Source organism: Alnus glutinosa, chromosome 10 (genome assembly GCF_958979055.1).
Source record: "Alnus glutinosa chromosome 10, dhAlnGlut1.1, whole genome shotgun sequence".
NCBI lineage: Eukaryota > Viridiplantae > Streptophyta > Magnoliopsida > Fagales > Betulaceae > Alnus > Alnus glutinosa.
The window spans coordinates 23,733,574-23,745,626 of NC_084895.1; the positions used below are offsets into that span (position 1 = coordinate 23,733,574).

Consider the following 12,053-nt stretch of genomic DNA (forward strand, 5'->3'; position numbering starts at 1 on the left):
CTATGCTAATATATAATGTAATCAAAACCTTGAGATTGCTTATATAAAAATTAATGATTATAATAACTAATAATTGTAAACAAAAACTGAGTGAATAGAATAGAAAACAAAGTGTCACTGAGTGTGGCAGGGCATAGGATCTATAGTATAGTGTCCTAGCCGTCCAGTACGATAGAGATTTAGTAACTTAGCAGCAACTTTATTTTGAGCCTCCTCACCAAGTTCCACAGGAACCCGAAAGGCTTCACGCAATGCAGTGAATTGTGTCTCAATAAGCCTGCCCATGCCCTTCTCGTCTTCCACATTACCATCAAAAGATGAAATCGTCTCGAAGAGAGTCCGACGAATACCATGCACTACGAAATCCTGCACCAACAAGCATGAATTCAATTTCAAACAAAGATAAGAAACAAAGGAACCAAAAACCTAACATCAAAGGTAAATCCCAATTGGAAAGATATTCATGGAAGAAGAAATAATGATAATAGCAGCAGTTAGCTGAGTTGTCCAAGTTTCTTTCTGGCGGCAGCAAGATTTGATGGTTCTATGACTGCTTCAAGGAAGGACCAAATAACAAATTGATTGATGTTATTTCAGGGATATTTCTGAATAGTATACTTTGATTTATTCCATAGAACTAAACATGGATAATAGTTACTTTATGCGCTAAATATTTGCTACTTTCCTATACATTATTGTTTGAATTTGTGTTTTAGATACACTTTTTTAACTTTTTGGTGCTTGTTATTTATCTTCTAAATCAAAAGTTTACATACAAATGTAGAGTTATTGGTTAGTTAATTAACTGTCCGGGTCGTATCATATCTTAATTTTTTTGCCAGAGGATACTTACATAGCAACTAGTGAAAGTTACCAAGAGGTAAAAAGAAACATAAATAGATAAATCTAAGAGAAGATAATTTACAACAACTATAATTCTTTTAGATATATGACAAATGAATAGCTGATACCTGTGTGTGATCTGTGGGGTATTGTCTTTTCTGTTCCATGTCCAACTCGGAGCTACTTAAACACTCTGCTTTGTCATCTACGAATATTCCGTCATTCTCATGCATGGCCAACTTTGCCCATTTCTTGTATTCATCACTTAAGTTGAGGATAGCCAGAAAATATTGAGCAATTTCCCTTTCCCCTACTAAGCAATCTCTAATTGATCCTACATTTTGGAATAAGCAAAACCTGAGCTGACATTGATCCAAGCTTTGGAATTTTCAACAATCATCTATGCATCCCAGATAAGCAACGGTAGCCTATGCAGAAGTACTCAGGTTACAGGCCAAAGTAATTCTAACGGACAGAGTTAGACCAGCTACAGGACTCATCAAAACCCATGGAAGGAAAAAAAACCCTAGTAGGTATAATCATACCTGTTAAAGATAACTTGGAGCAGACCTCAGTGTCAGGAATTTTAGGAGGCAAAACACCTGGGGTGTCCAACACATAAATATTGGGATGGCTACCAATCTGAAATAAAAATTACCTCTCTTACAACAAGATTCAAAAAAAAAAATCAAAAGACAAGAATGCCCATTTGTTGTAGAGAAGATATTCAGAACCAACATAATTGTAATCCTAATTTCCTTTTTCTTTTCTTGGCTTCAAATGAAGCATGAAAGGGAGTGATAACCACGGATACTAGATTTTTTACTTCTAGGACATACAATGTACTGATAAATGAAGGACACACACCTTCAAGCTGATGATATCTTTCGTCTCACCTGGATGTGGACTCACAATTGCATGTTTCAACTTTCCTTTCTCTACCGCCCAAAGATATATGAAAACATTAGTATATAATAAATATTTTTACAACTCAAAGAATAGAAGAAACTCAATTCCAGCAAAACATTATAAATCTTGAAACAAATACCTGCAGCACTAATCCTCCCAATTTGATGCAATGAGTTGACCAGGGCTGACTTACCGACATTTGGAATACCAACGAGCATTATTGTTGTAGTATAACTAGAATGATCTGTCTTCTTTAATTCTCTGACTTGGGCTTGTAAAAAATTTAGGAACTATAAGAAACAAAAACTCCTTGATTGCTTAGTAATTTATAAACAAAGAACAAAAACTAGATTAACAGAATCAGTAACAAAACAACAGATATAAAGTTTAAACTTAGCAAGTTGGTATTTTGAAAAAATCAAGATGGTAATAGAGACAAGTGGGTTCATGACACACACACACACACACACACATATATATATATTAAAATATCAACGAAGTGACATTGTTACAACCACTGGATGCCACTATCAAGTAAAACAAGACAGATGCAAGACAAGATATTTTACATAAGTAAGAACTATTTAGGTTGATTTTAGATATCTAACTAAGCTGAAATCACACAATTGAGTTCCTCACTGCATTTCAGTGAGATATTAGACGTGTCCACCCACATGCAAACACACACACACACACAGTCCTCTTGATAATGATATAAAAGTATCAACACAATGTTCTTGCATATAGTTCAGACATCGATTCAGCACATAACGTTAGACTAAATTCATAAGCTATTGAAAAAATTGGCACATGCAAAAAACTACCTAGCACATACTGGAATACTCCCAATGCTCCACAGAAATAAATACAAAGTAAAAGAAAATCACATTTACCTGCTTTATATTTTCCTTATTATGCGAATTAACTCCATAAGAAATGCAGTTTTTTTTCTCAAAATACCTTATCCACTCCTACAAGCCCCCAAAAAAAGAGAGATTAATTGAAGAGAAACAAGAGTGATCAATGACAAGAATTAGACATGACTATATATGTTCATTACACTGAAAGTACATATAATTACTACAGAAAGCTATTTTTGTCTTTTCTGATAAAATATGTGTCCAAGCATGCACATAATCTATATAGTTTGTGCTAAAAATGTATTTGTACTCGCTCCAGAAAGGTAATAAGTTTCAGTACACTTTTTTCTTTCATCAAAAGGATTAGGAGACCATCAGATTTTTTGTGATTTAAATACTTAATAGCTTCAAGATTGATGGTTATTTCTTTCGCAAAACATGAGGAGAAAAAACAGAGAAGTGAAGCAAAATACCCACCTTAATTTGAGATCGGTTTGCAAGATCCATCTTGTTCATCACTATGATCCGCCTTGAGGAAGATGGGTAGTTTCTCAATTGCTCATACTCCGATGACAATGGAATCTAGAAAGCAATAACACTAAATATTAAAATAATGCAAAATTTAATGAATGTTCCATATCATATAGTGCCCAATAGAACGGGGTAAATGAAAAAGTTGTTAAAGTTTCGTCAGCATCTTGCAAGCACTCTTATTCATAATTTAAATAAAAGCATCATAAGATACAATTCTAGATAACAAGAGCAAGGCCATTTTGATCTCAAATGTATCAAAATTCCTTTTTAAACGCATTAAGAAATTCACTTTTATATAAACTAAGCAAGCAATTTTCTCTTAAAAGAAAGCAAATTACTCAATCTAGTTAAGGAAAATGAACCTACTTCAAAAGAAACAGAATGAGTGTTACACTATAAACATAGAGATGAATGACAGCTTTGGATCATTGAACGAAGCTGAAGCCACCTGAAACCCAGATTCCATTCCCTACCCACTCCTCAGTGGATTCAACACTGATTGGAAACCCAAAGCCAGACTTTAAAACAAGAAGCTCTCACAGACATTTCATCAAACATTTGGTATATGAAAGCAAAAGGACCTTTTCAAGCACGTATAGAAAAAGAAAAGTTGACAGAAACGGGAGGTACCCTTGCATCTCTGACTTCAAGAACGAGATCAACTAACGGGATTCTCTCGGCGATGGCACGAGAGGCCGCGGCCATGTGAGGGTCGTACCAGCCTCCGCCACTGTTCTTTCTGGCTGCTTGCTTTACCGCATCGCCTATTCGCCTTGCCAAAGTAGCCGTTGCCATTTTGGCTGGAAAATTCAAAAAGTGGTTAGAACGTTACTTGACCCTAGAGTTTAGTTAGGGGACCACTTGAGAGATTTTATTATTATTAGCAGAGAGCTGAGAGCCCCTTCTATAAAAGGATAGGCTTGGAAAAATGATGTTTTACAGCTTCCAATAAAAAGTTAACACATCATCTCAAAAGACTAAAATAGAATATGCATGGAAGTACATAATCATAGGAAACTTTCTCCCTTTCAAGAGCCCAACCGGCCTTAAAAAACCAACATCTCCTCAGCCCCATGCCGCCGCCATATTCCGCCGAAGGCCACCGCCATCATGGATGGTGTTTTGCCGTCTAAGGAGAAACCTGGCACGATTTCCATTTTCCAGTCCCCCACAGTAATGAGAAACCTCTGATTTTCACCAAATAAAAAACGTAGAGACCGGATCTGCGCCTGCGAGGGAAAGAGAGATTCGGTGAAGCCCGAGGTCGGCGTCGGGGTCGGCGATGTGGTGGTCTGTTCGATAGATCCGAGAGACGGCACTCTTTGCGCCGCTCTCACCGGTTTTCCTACGGTGTCGTGGCTGGAGGACCGGCCGTCGAAGGCCTCCTCCCTTTCCGCCATTTCCGCTCTTCAGTCCCTCTTGGTCGGATCTCCGACCAGTGCCCATAACAGATCTAGAGGTTGGGGGTGGGGGTGGGGGTGCTTCCGAGATCGGCCTCCCGTGTCGCCGTCAAAGGCCGCCTCCGGCGGCGGCGTTCAGCGAATTCCGACTTTCGGGTGGTTAGGGGCAAATCCGGTGACTCTGTAGAAAGGTGAAAAATTGTATTTGATCCAGTGTTTTCAGGTTTATTTTATGTATATTATATTTAGTGTTTTTAAATGATGTGTCACCCTTTTATTGGAAGCCGTAAAACTCCATCCTTAATGAAAATGTAGTAGGGCCATTTGGTAAAATTTTGAGAAGTTTTTGGGGGGTTTTGAAAAAAGTAAAAGTTGATAATTGATTTGGTAGGTGCCACGTTTAACAAAAGTTGAAAATTGGTTTGATAAAATTTGGAAGCATTAAAAAAATAAATAAACAAAAAAACGTTCAGTGTTGAACTGGTGGCACTGGCAACGGTCGCCAGGCCGTCAGTTCTGACGGGCAACCATACAACACTACTTTTTTTGTTTTTTTTTTTTTAAAAAAAAAAGTTTTTTTTTTATTTTTTTTTGGAAATAATTTGGGTTTTAAGAAGAGTTTTTTTTTTTTTTTTTTGAAAAGTGTGTTAATGGTGAAGGCCACGTGTGAAAATTCATTTAGTTTTTTTTTTTTTTTTTTAAAGTATGAAAATTCATTTAGTTTTAGGGTTTGATGAGTAAACAGAATTTTTTTAGCAATTTACCAATCAAGCCCTTGTTTTGCCAGAAAAGCCAAGTGACCCATGACTATAATAACAAATTTTGAAGTGAACAAGGATAATATTTACTTCATGTCTTTTCTAGTTTTCTTTTCTTTTCTTTTTTTAAAATAAAAAATAAAAAATAAAAAACTCTTTTTGTTGCATGGATATTACGACATGAATGATGGGGAATGCTGCATTACTTATATTTACATTTTAACCATAGTTTATCAATATGTTTTTTTTTTTGAAAAATAATAGAAATCAATTTTTGTACATTTTCACTTTTAAAGAAGTCCGAAATGATTAATTGACAGACAATTTCTGTTTCTTCATTAGTTTATTTCAATAAATATATCAATCAATTCCAGTTTTTTTTTTTTATTATTAATCCTTTTTCGATTAAGATGTATTGATCCATGGATATACATGTTTCTATAGTTCCTGCTCATAGATTAATGAAAATGTGCGGAAGCTCTTTTTTTTTAATAAAATAAGAGTTTTTCCATAACACTTTTTGGGAGTTGTTTCCAGGCATGCCCTTAGACACTTACTGAATGATTCTATTTTGTCTCCTCAATTTTCTTTTTATAGGTAATTAAAATTAATTAAAATGCAAAAGGATACACTGCAAGTCTGCAATGGAATCAAGGAAGCTTAGATCTTATATATGTTGCCGATGAGTAGAACCAGTTGAGTAGTTAGGTAAATCTTCTCATTTTTTGTTTTCTATTTGTTAAGCAAGTGAGAATGTCAAATCAAAGGCTTTTAAAGATACTAAAGGTCATATTTCAAGAGACAGTAAAAGGTTGAACCTGATGACCCATAACATTCGGTGAAGTACTCCTCTTAAAGCTGAAAATGGCATATAGTTGGGGGGGAAAGAAGCAGATTTCTCCTTAGTAGTTGATCAAAACGAACTGATCTATGTCTCTATTACAAATCTCACCTTGTAAGGTTTTTTCTTGTCTCTGTACTCAAGGGGGTGGGGTTTTTTGAGGCATGATTTCAGATTCACCGGTTCCCCTGTCAACACAGGTGAGGGAACTGAAACTATGGTTCCTCTTCTCCTGTGTTCCAGTTGCTCAACCCAGAACTGGATATTTGCCCCACCAAATAAAAACTTCTTTTTCGTAGCATATTTATAAGCAGCTACTGCGTCGAGGGGGCGTAAGAAAACCACCCGAACAGCACCTTTATTAGAAAAGGCCTTTGTCCTCTGGGAATCTACAGTGCCAAATGGACTAAATATCTTTACCAAATCTAGCTTCGATGGCAGCTTGAAATCCTTAGGAAACTTCATACACAAAGATGTAGAAGAAGCAGCAATGGTGGCAAGTGCTTCCAATTTCTCAACCCTTTGTGACTTGAATGATAAATTAGAACAAGCAGGTTGACATGATTTTGGACTCACTGGTTTTGGTTTCCATGTCAACGACTCCGCCGATGGAACTGAAAAATTTGTTCCTCTTCTCATGTGTTCCAATGGGTCAAGCCAAAACCGGATATTTGCCTCACCAAACAAAACCCTCTCTTTCTTAGCATATTGGCAAGCAGCCATTGCATCAGTTGGGTGTACAAAAACCACCTGGGCAGCACCTGTGTAAGATGAGATTTTTGTCCTCCGGGAATCTACTGTACCAAATGGACTAAATTTTTGTACCAACTCCTCTTTTGATGGCAGCTTAAAATCGTTGGGAAACTTCATATGCAAAGATGTAGAAGCAGCAACGTTGGCAAGTGCTTCCAATTGCTTACACCTCTGCAACTTGAATGATGTATCAGAACTAACAGATTGACATGATTTCAGATTTACTGCTTTCTCTGAAAACAATGGTGAAGGAACTGAAGACTGGGTTCCTCTTCTCCTGTGTTCAAGTGGGTCAAGCCAAAACCGGATATTTGCCTCACCGAATAAAACCCTGTTTTCCTTAGCATATTGGGAAGCAGCCAATGCATCAGTTGGGTGTAAGAAAACCACCTGGGCAGCACCAGTATAAGAAGAGATTTTTGTCTTCAGGGAATCTACTGTGCCAAATGGACTAAATTCTTTTACCAACTCCTCCTTTGATGGCAGCTTAAAATCTCTTGGAAACTTCATATGTAAAGATGTAGAAGCAACAAGTGCTTCACACTGCTGACCCCTTCGCAACTCAAATGATGAATCTGAAGTAACAGGTTGATAGAGCTCCTTATTCTCCTTAAAGCTGTCTCTAGAAGTGACACTAATACTGGCTTCTTTGTTGGATCCACCGGATGTAGCACCATCGCCGTCACTAGACAGCATCTTGATTTTTCCAACACTAAGGTCAGATTCCTTCAAAAAAAAAAAAAAAAAAAAAAAGACAGTAAGGTCAGATTGTGATAAGCATATTTTGGCTCCCAATCTAGAATCAACCTCAATAACATTGGCACAAGTTCCAATAATATATTCAACACTGACTGAGTTGCACAAGGTTGAAGTAAACCAAAATTGCAATCAACTTTAACACGCTCATCATGAGCCCCATCAGTGAAGATCATAGTAGCATCACAAACATAAGATATGCAGGTCTCATTATCTTCCCAAATACTTACACTTCTCCCAGTTTCCTGTCTCATGACACAAGGTATGCACGCCCTAGTATCATTTAAAATATCAACTCTTTCTTCAGACTCCTGAAGCTTGCCAATTTCAACAATGTGACCATGGTGAGATGGATCAGACAAAGCAGGCACTGAAATAAACGAATCAGATGAGTTTTCCTTGCATCCAGTTTTATTTATCTGCAGATATGCAGTAGTTGGGATAGTCTTGTGCAGCTTAAAAGAAATACAAGAAACAGAAGGTTCATCAAGCTTCCTCTTTCGCCCCAGACAGTTAACAGGATTGTCCGTGTAAGATACAGAGGGGCCAAAAATTTCTCCACAGCTTTGTTTTCTGTCAACCTTCATACTTAGCTCAGACTCGATATTCCCAGGATGAGAAAGCTGAGCTTCAATGCCTTTAGGTTGCAAGCATTTTTTTAAACAGATGTCAGTAATGTTTTGGAATGACAAACTTCTGAACCTCAAGATATTCTGCTTCACTGTATTCAAGCGTTTTCCAACTAAATAAAATGGATCTAGAGCAAGACAATGCAAGTTTACCAGTATCTCATTGACTGACCGTGCCTTCATTTGCTTAATTCGAGTCTGTGACATACTGCAAAGTTGATGCTCATTAAAAAATTCTTTCAAAACAGGAATTTCCAAGTTCGTTATGTTTGTCACGCCAACTGCCAGGTTCTTTTCCCCTTCCTCAAAGAATAGCTGAAATTCATCTTCCAGTTCTAAAATATCTGATTCATGATAAACTGAGTTCTTTTTCTCACTACCTAGAAAGATATTCAAACAGAAAGAAGTTACAAACCATGAAATCAGACATCTGGTAAGTACAACACAAGCACCTGAGCAGGATATCCTGTGCTATAAATCCTCAATTTTAAGAAATGGTCCAACAAAAAGGACAAGAGCCCATGTACATTTGACAAAGAGATTAAACTAAACACTTGAGAGTACCTTCTAGCATCAGATTAGTCAAAACTCACAGGACCATCAAAAAAAAGTTTGCAAGAGCATATATCACCAAACAGAGATCTTGTTTACCTTGGAGTCGGTTCTAGAGTTTTGACTTTATCAGGGTCATTTTGCCCGCAAAATCTCTTGTACTCAGGCTATCTCACTAACCACAACAACTAAACCCAAATAATAAGACTTTGGTGCAAAGTCAAAAACCAAAGTAGTATACACCATCCATTTCATTAATGACCCCTTCAGAGACAAAATTGAAAAACAAGTTCCAAAATCAGAAACTGCATAATTCAATTACAAAAGATACCACATAAATAAATGAAAATTTAATCAAACCATATCAACCAATTTGACCAACTAGAAAATTTCATCTACGCAAATTTTTTTGATAGATTTGCTTTTCAAATCAAAGCATCCACTTCTTCCCCGAACCCACATTGTCAAAACAACAATGCGATCGAATGACAATAAATCAACCACCCACAATTATCAGATATTCGAGTATACGAGTGTAAGTAGTTAAACGCATTGGATCGTAGTAATACGAATGAGCGATTGATATAACATATTTATTGTCCAAACCCATAAGCTTAAGTTTCTGGGTTAAAACAATGTCTGAATATATTATATCAAAACCACATTTAAGAGATTCTTCAGGTGTTTTTCTTGTTTCATATCCAATACTTCGACAAATACTCACATTAAAATGGAAATTGCATAGACACAAGTGTAAGAATGAGTAGTTAATAGAAAATATCCAGCGACTAATCCTACATGCATAAATTTCTGAGTTAAAGCGATGTCCTACTATGTTATATCAAAACCGCGAAACTAAAATCAACATAGGCATTGCATAGACAATTGAGTACTCTAAAAGCCAAAAACAGTGACTCACTACCTCTTCTTTGGCTCTGCTTGGCCGACCTATAACCACGAAACGCCTGAACCTGCGCGACCGCTCTCACCGCCTCAACAAACTCCGTCTCCTCAACCCACGGTAACACACCCATCCTCAGCACAAACCCCAACACCCCAACCGCCTGAAACGAAGTCGTTCCCCTCAAATCGCTCGGATCACTTCTGTTCGTCCTCTGGCAAGGACACGTTAGGCTCCGAAGCGTCCTCCGACCGAACACCTCCAATGCACGACCAAACATCTCATCGCTGTTGTTGCAAATCATCGGAGATCGGAAAGTGTGGTCGAAGAAACGGAGCTCGGAGCTGAGGAAGTAGCGAGGGGGTTGGAGGTCGAAGAACGAGACGAGGACACCGAGGCTGTGGATGTGGAGGACCACACCGGGCCACCATGTGTGAGGGAACACAACCCTTGCCCATACGACGTCGCCTCTCTGCATCGTCGCTCTCTCTCTCTCTCTCTGACTAAACCATTGTCCAAAACCCTCACACCAAACAGTACTAAGATTGATTTAATATTGGAATTAGATTTTTTTTTTTTTTTTTTTGGGATTTAAACCTTTTTCCCGGTAATTGAGTGCACGTAATGGCGGGAATTGTTTTTTTTTTTTTTTTTTTTCTTATTCAAACTTCCTTTCAATATATAAAGGAGACTAAACGGTTAAATTTCCAAGATTACAATGATTTCCTGATAAACCAAGCCAGAGGCACAGGTATAGAATTTCTTCTACCCAGGCAAAGTCAAATTCAGACCATTACACAACACAACTGCGACAAATTCTACCTAGACTAACAAAATGATGTCTCTGCGTGACATAAACCTCTATTTAATTTAGGAGATGGCACACATTCTGAGCTAAAAAAAATAGCTTATACAGACCAAGTACTGATCTTATAAAACAGAGCAGCTGCACTAATTAACTAACAAGACATAAACAAAAAAACAACAAAGGCACTGGCCAAACCAAATCTCTCATTTCCCCCTTTTGTGCAGAGCCAAGGTTTGCCTCGACATCACCGGAAGAAACCCGATTCGCCCCCAACGAGCAGTGCCAAGCGGTTGATGATTCGACTCACTGAGCAGGGACGCCATAACCAACCGATCGAATAAGCACATGGCATGGGCCACGCTATCAAACCGTCCATAACTATTTCCCTACAAAATCGCCCCCACTAGCACACTCAAAGAAATCGCCCTGTACTCGAAAATGTCACCCCTTTGGCAGGAAGGCGGTTAACCTGAGTAACCGCCACTTGAACCATCGTTCCAACGCCCGTGAGTCCATCTAAACCAACATAGGCATCTTCAGTCATAGCCGCATGTGTGTTATATCGTCAGACAAACTCAGACCCAAAAACAGCACCGATTTCCACAAATCAAAACCGGGATTTCCAAGAAATTAAGCCCATGGCTGAGGAATGTGAGAGATCGGTCACGAGTAACCCCAACAAATCTAAAGAAAACACAAGAAAACCAATAATCTACCTCTTCATCCCATAAAAAGACAAAAGAAACAAACCCCCTCCTCTAAGGTGCCACCGACGCTTGAAGAAAGAAGAAACATTATTTATATACAAAACATAACACAAACAAACTAGGAAGAAGGCAAGCATAAAGCTTCCCTCCTCCATTTGCACGCTCAAACAAGGTCTTTGCCCTCAGAGGAAAAAATTGCCAAAGCGAGAGAGAGTTGGGATGTAGCGACTTCTTGTAATGGCGGGAATTGTTAATCGGATTTCTTGTTTATTAATTTAAATATAAAATTTTTGTTATTTTGTAAATCGCTACAAATTTTCTTTTAATTTATAATAATGAAGACAATTGCATTTTAGTTTTTAGCAAATACTCTTTTCGTTTGTTTCAACGTAAACTGTTTTTTGAAAAATGTTTTCGGCATTTTTTAGTATTTGGTGGGGATAAAAATAAATTAAAATAATGGTCAACGTAAATCATTTTCAGTTTGACCGTAAAAGCCTAATTAATTTTTGGAAAATGATTTTACGATTTTGAAAACCATAAATTGTTTTATTGATTTAAATTTTTCATTTTTGCACGCACGTTTGTAGGAATCCGTCACCACCGGGCATTGGAGTTTGTTGGTAGCCCGACTCTACCGCTCAAGGTCTCCGAATTTTGGTATCCGACTGCCAGAATCCGGCAACACATGCCTGATTCCGGCGATAATCCGGCCGTACTGGTTAAATTCCGGCCCGTTTGGCCGGAATCTGGTTCTACGTAATCCAGCAACGGCGGCTGAACATTGCCTGATTCTAATGGC

The 12,053-nt window shown here is 37.8% G+C and overlaps 2 protein-coding genes across 3 annotated transcripts; both read right to left on the bottom strand.

Annotated features, from left to right (window-relative positions):
* Positions 1-6: 6 nt before the first annotated feature.
* On the bottom strand, positions 7-4,284 carry LOC133880077 (DAR GTPase 2, mitochondrial). 2 transcript variants are annotated; one of them, XM_062318958.1, is made up of 9 exons: positions 4,150-4,284; positions 3,777-3,946; positions 3,090-3,194; positions 2,646-2,723; positions 1,892-2,042; positions 1,711-1,781; positions 1,389-1,485; positions 972-1,177; positions 7-366 (listed from the first exon to the last, which is right to left on the bottom strand). In XM_062318958.1, exons 2-9 carry the CDS (start codon positions 3,939-3,941, stop codon positions 115-117), a joined length of 1,125 nt encoding a protein of 374 aa, XP_062174942.1. In that variant the 5' UTR covers positions 3,942-3,946; positions 4,150-4,284; the 3' UTR covers positions 7-114. The 2 variants fall into 2 exon arrangements, with proteins under 2 accessions (XP_062174942.1, XP_062174944.1); XM_062318960.1 differs by lacking the exons at positions 2,646-2,723; positions 4,150-4,284 and having other exon boundaries at positions 3,777-4,062.
* Positions 4,285-6,179: 1,895 nt separating this feature from the next.
* On the bottom strand, positions 6,180-10,285 carry LOC133879226 (uncharacterized). The gene is made up of 3 exons (XM_062317757.1): positions 9,758-10,285; positions 7,885-8,663; positions 6,180-7,624 (listed from the first exon to the last, which is right to left on the bottom strand). The coding sequence occupies exons 1-3, from the start codon at positions 10,212-10,214 to the stop codon at positions 6,233-6,235; spliced, it is 2,628 nt and encodes an 875-aa protein (XP_062173741.1). The 5' UTR covers positions 10,215-10,285; the 3' UTR covers positions 6,180-6,232.
* Positions 10,286-12,053: the final 1,768 nt, after the last annotated feature.

Coding starts and splice junctions, on each gene's coding strand:
- LOC133879226 (XM_062317757.1), bottom strand. CDS start 10,214: ATGCAGAGAGGCGACGTCGTATGGGCAAGGGTTGTGTTCCCTCACACA. Junction 8,664..9,757: donor CAAGCAGAGCCAAAGAAGAG/GTAGTGAGTCAC, acceptor ATATCTTTCTAG/GTAGTGAGAAAAAGAACTCA. Junction 7,625..7,884: donor GACAGGAAACTGGGAGAAGT/GTAAGTATTTGG, acceptor TTTTTTTTGAAG/GAATCTGACCTTAGTGTTGG.
- LOC133880077 (XM_062318958.1), bottom strand. CDS start 3,941: ATGGCAACGGCTACTTTGGCAAGGCGAATAGGCGATGCGGTAAAGCAA. Junction 3,195..3,776: donor TTGAAGTCAGAGATGCAAGG/GTACCTCCCGTT, acceptor ATTGCTTTCTAG/ATTCCATTGTCATCGGAGTA. Junction 1,486..1,710: donor AAGATATCATCAGCTTGAAG/GTGTGTGTCCTT, acceptor TTTTTATTTCAG/ATTGGTAGCCATCCCAATAT.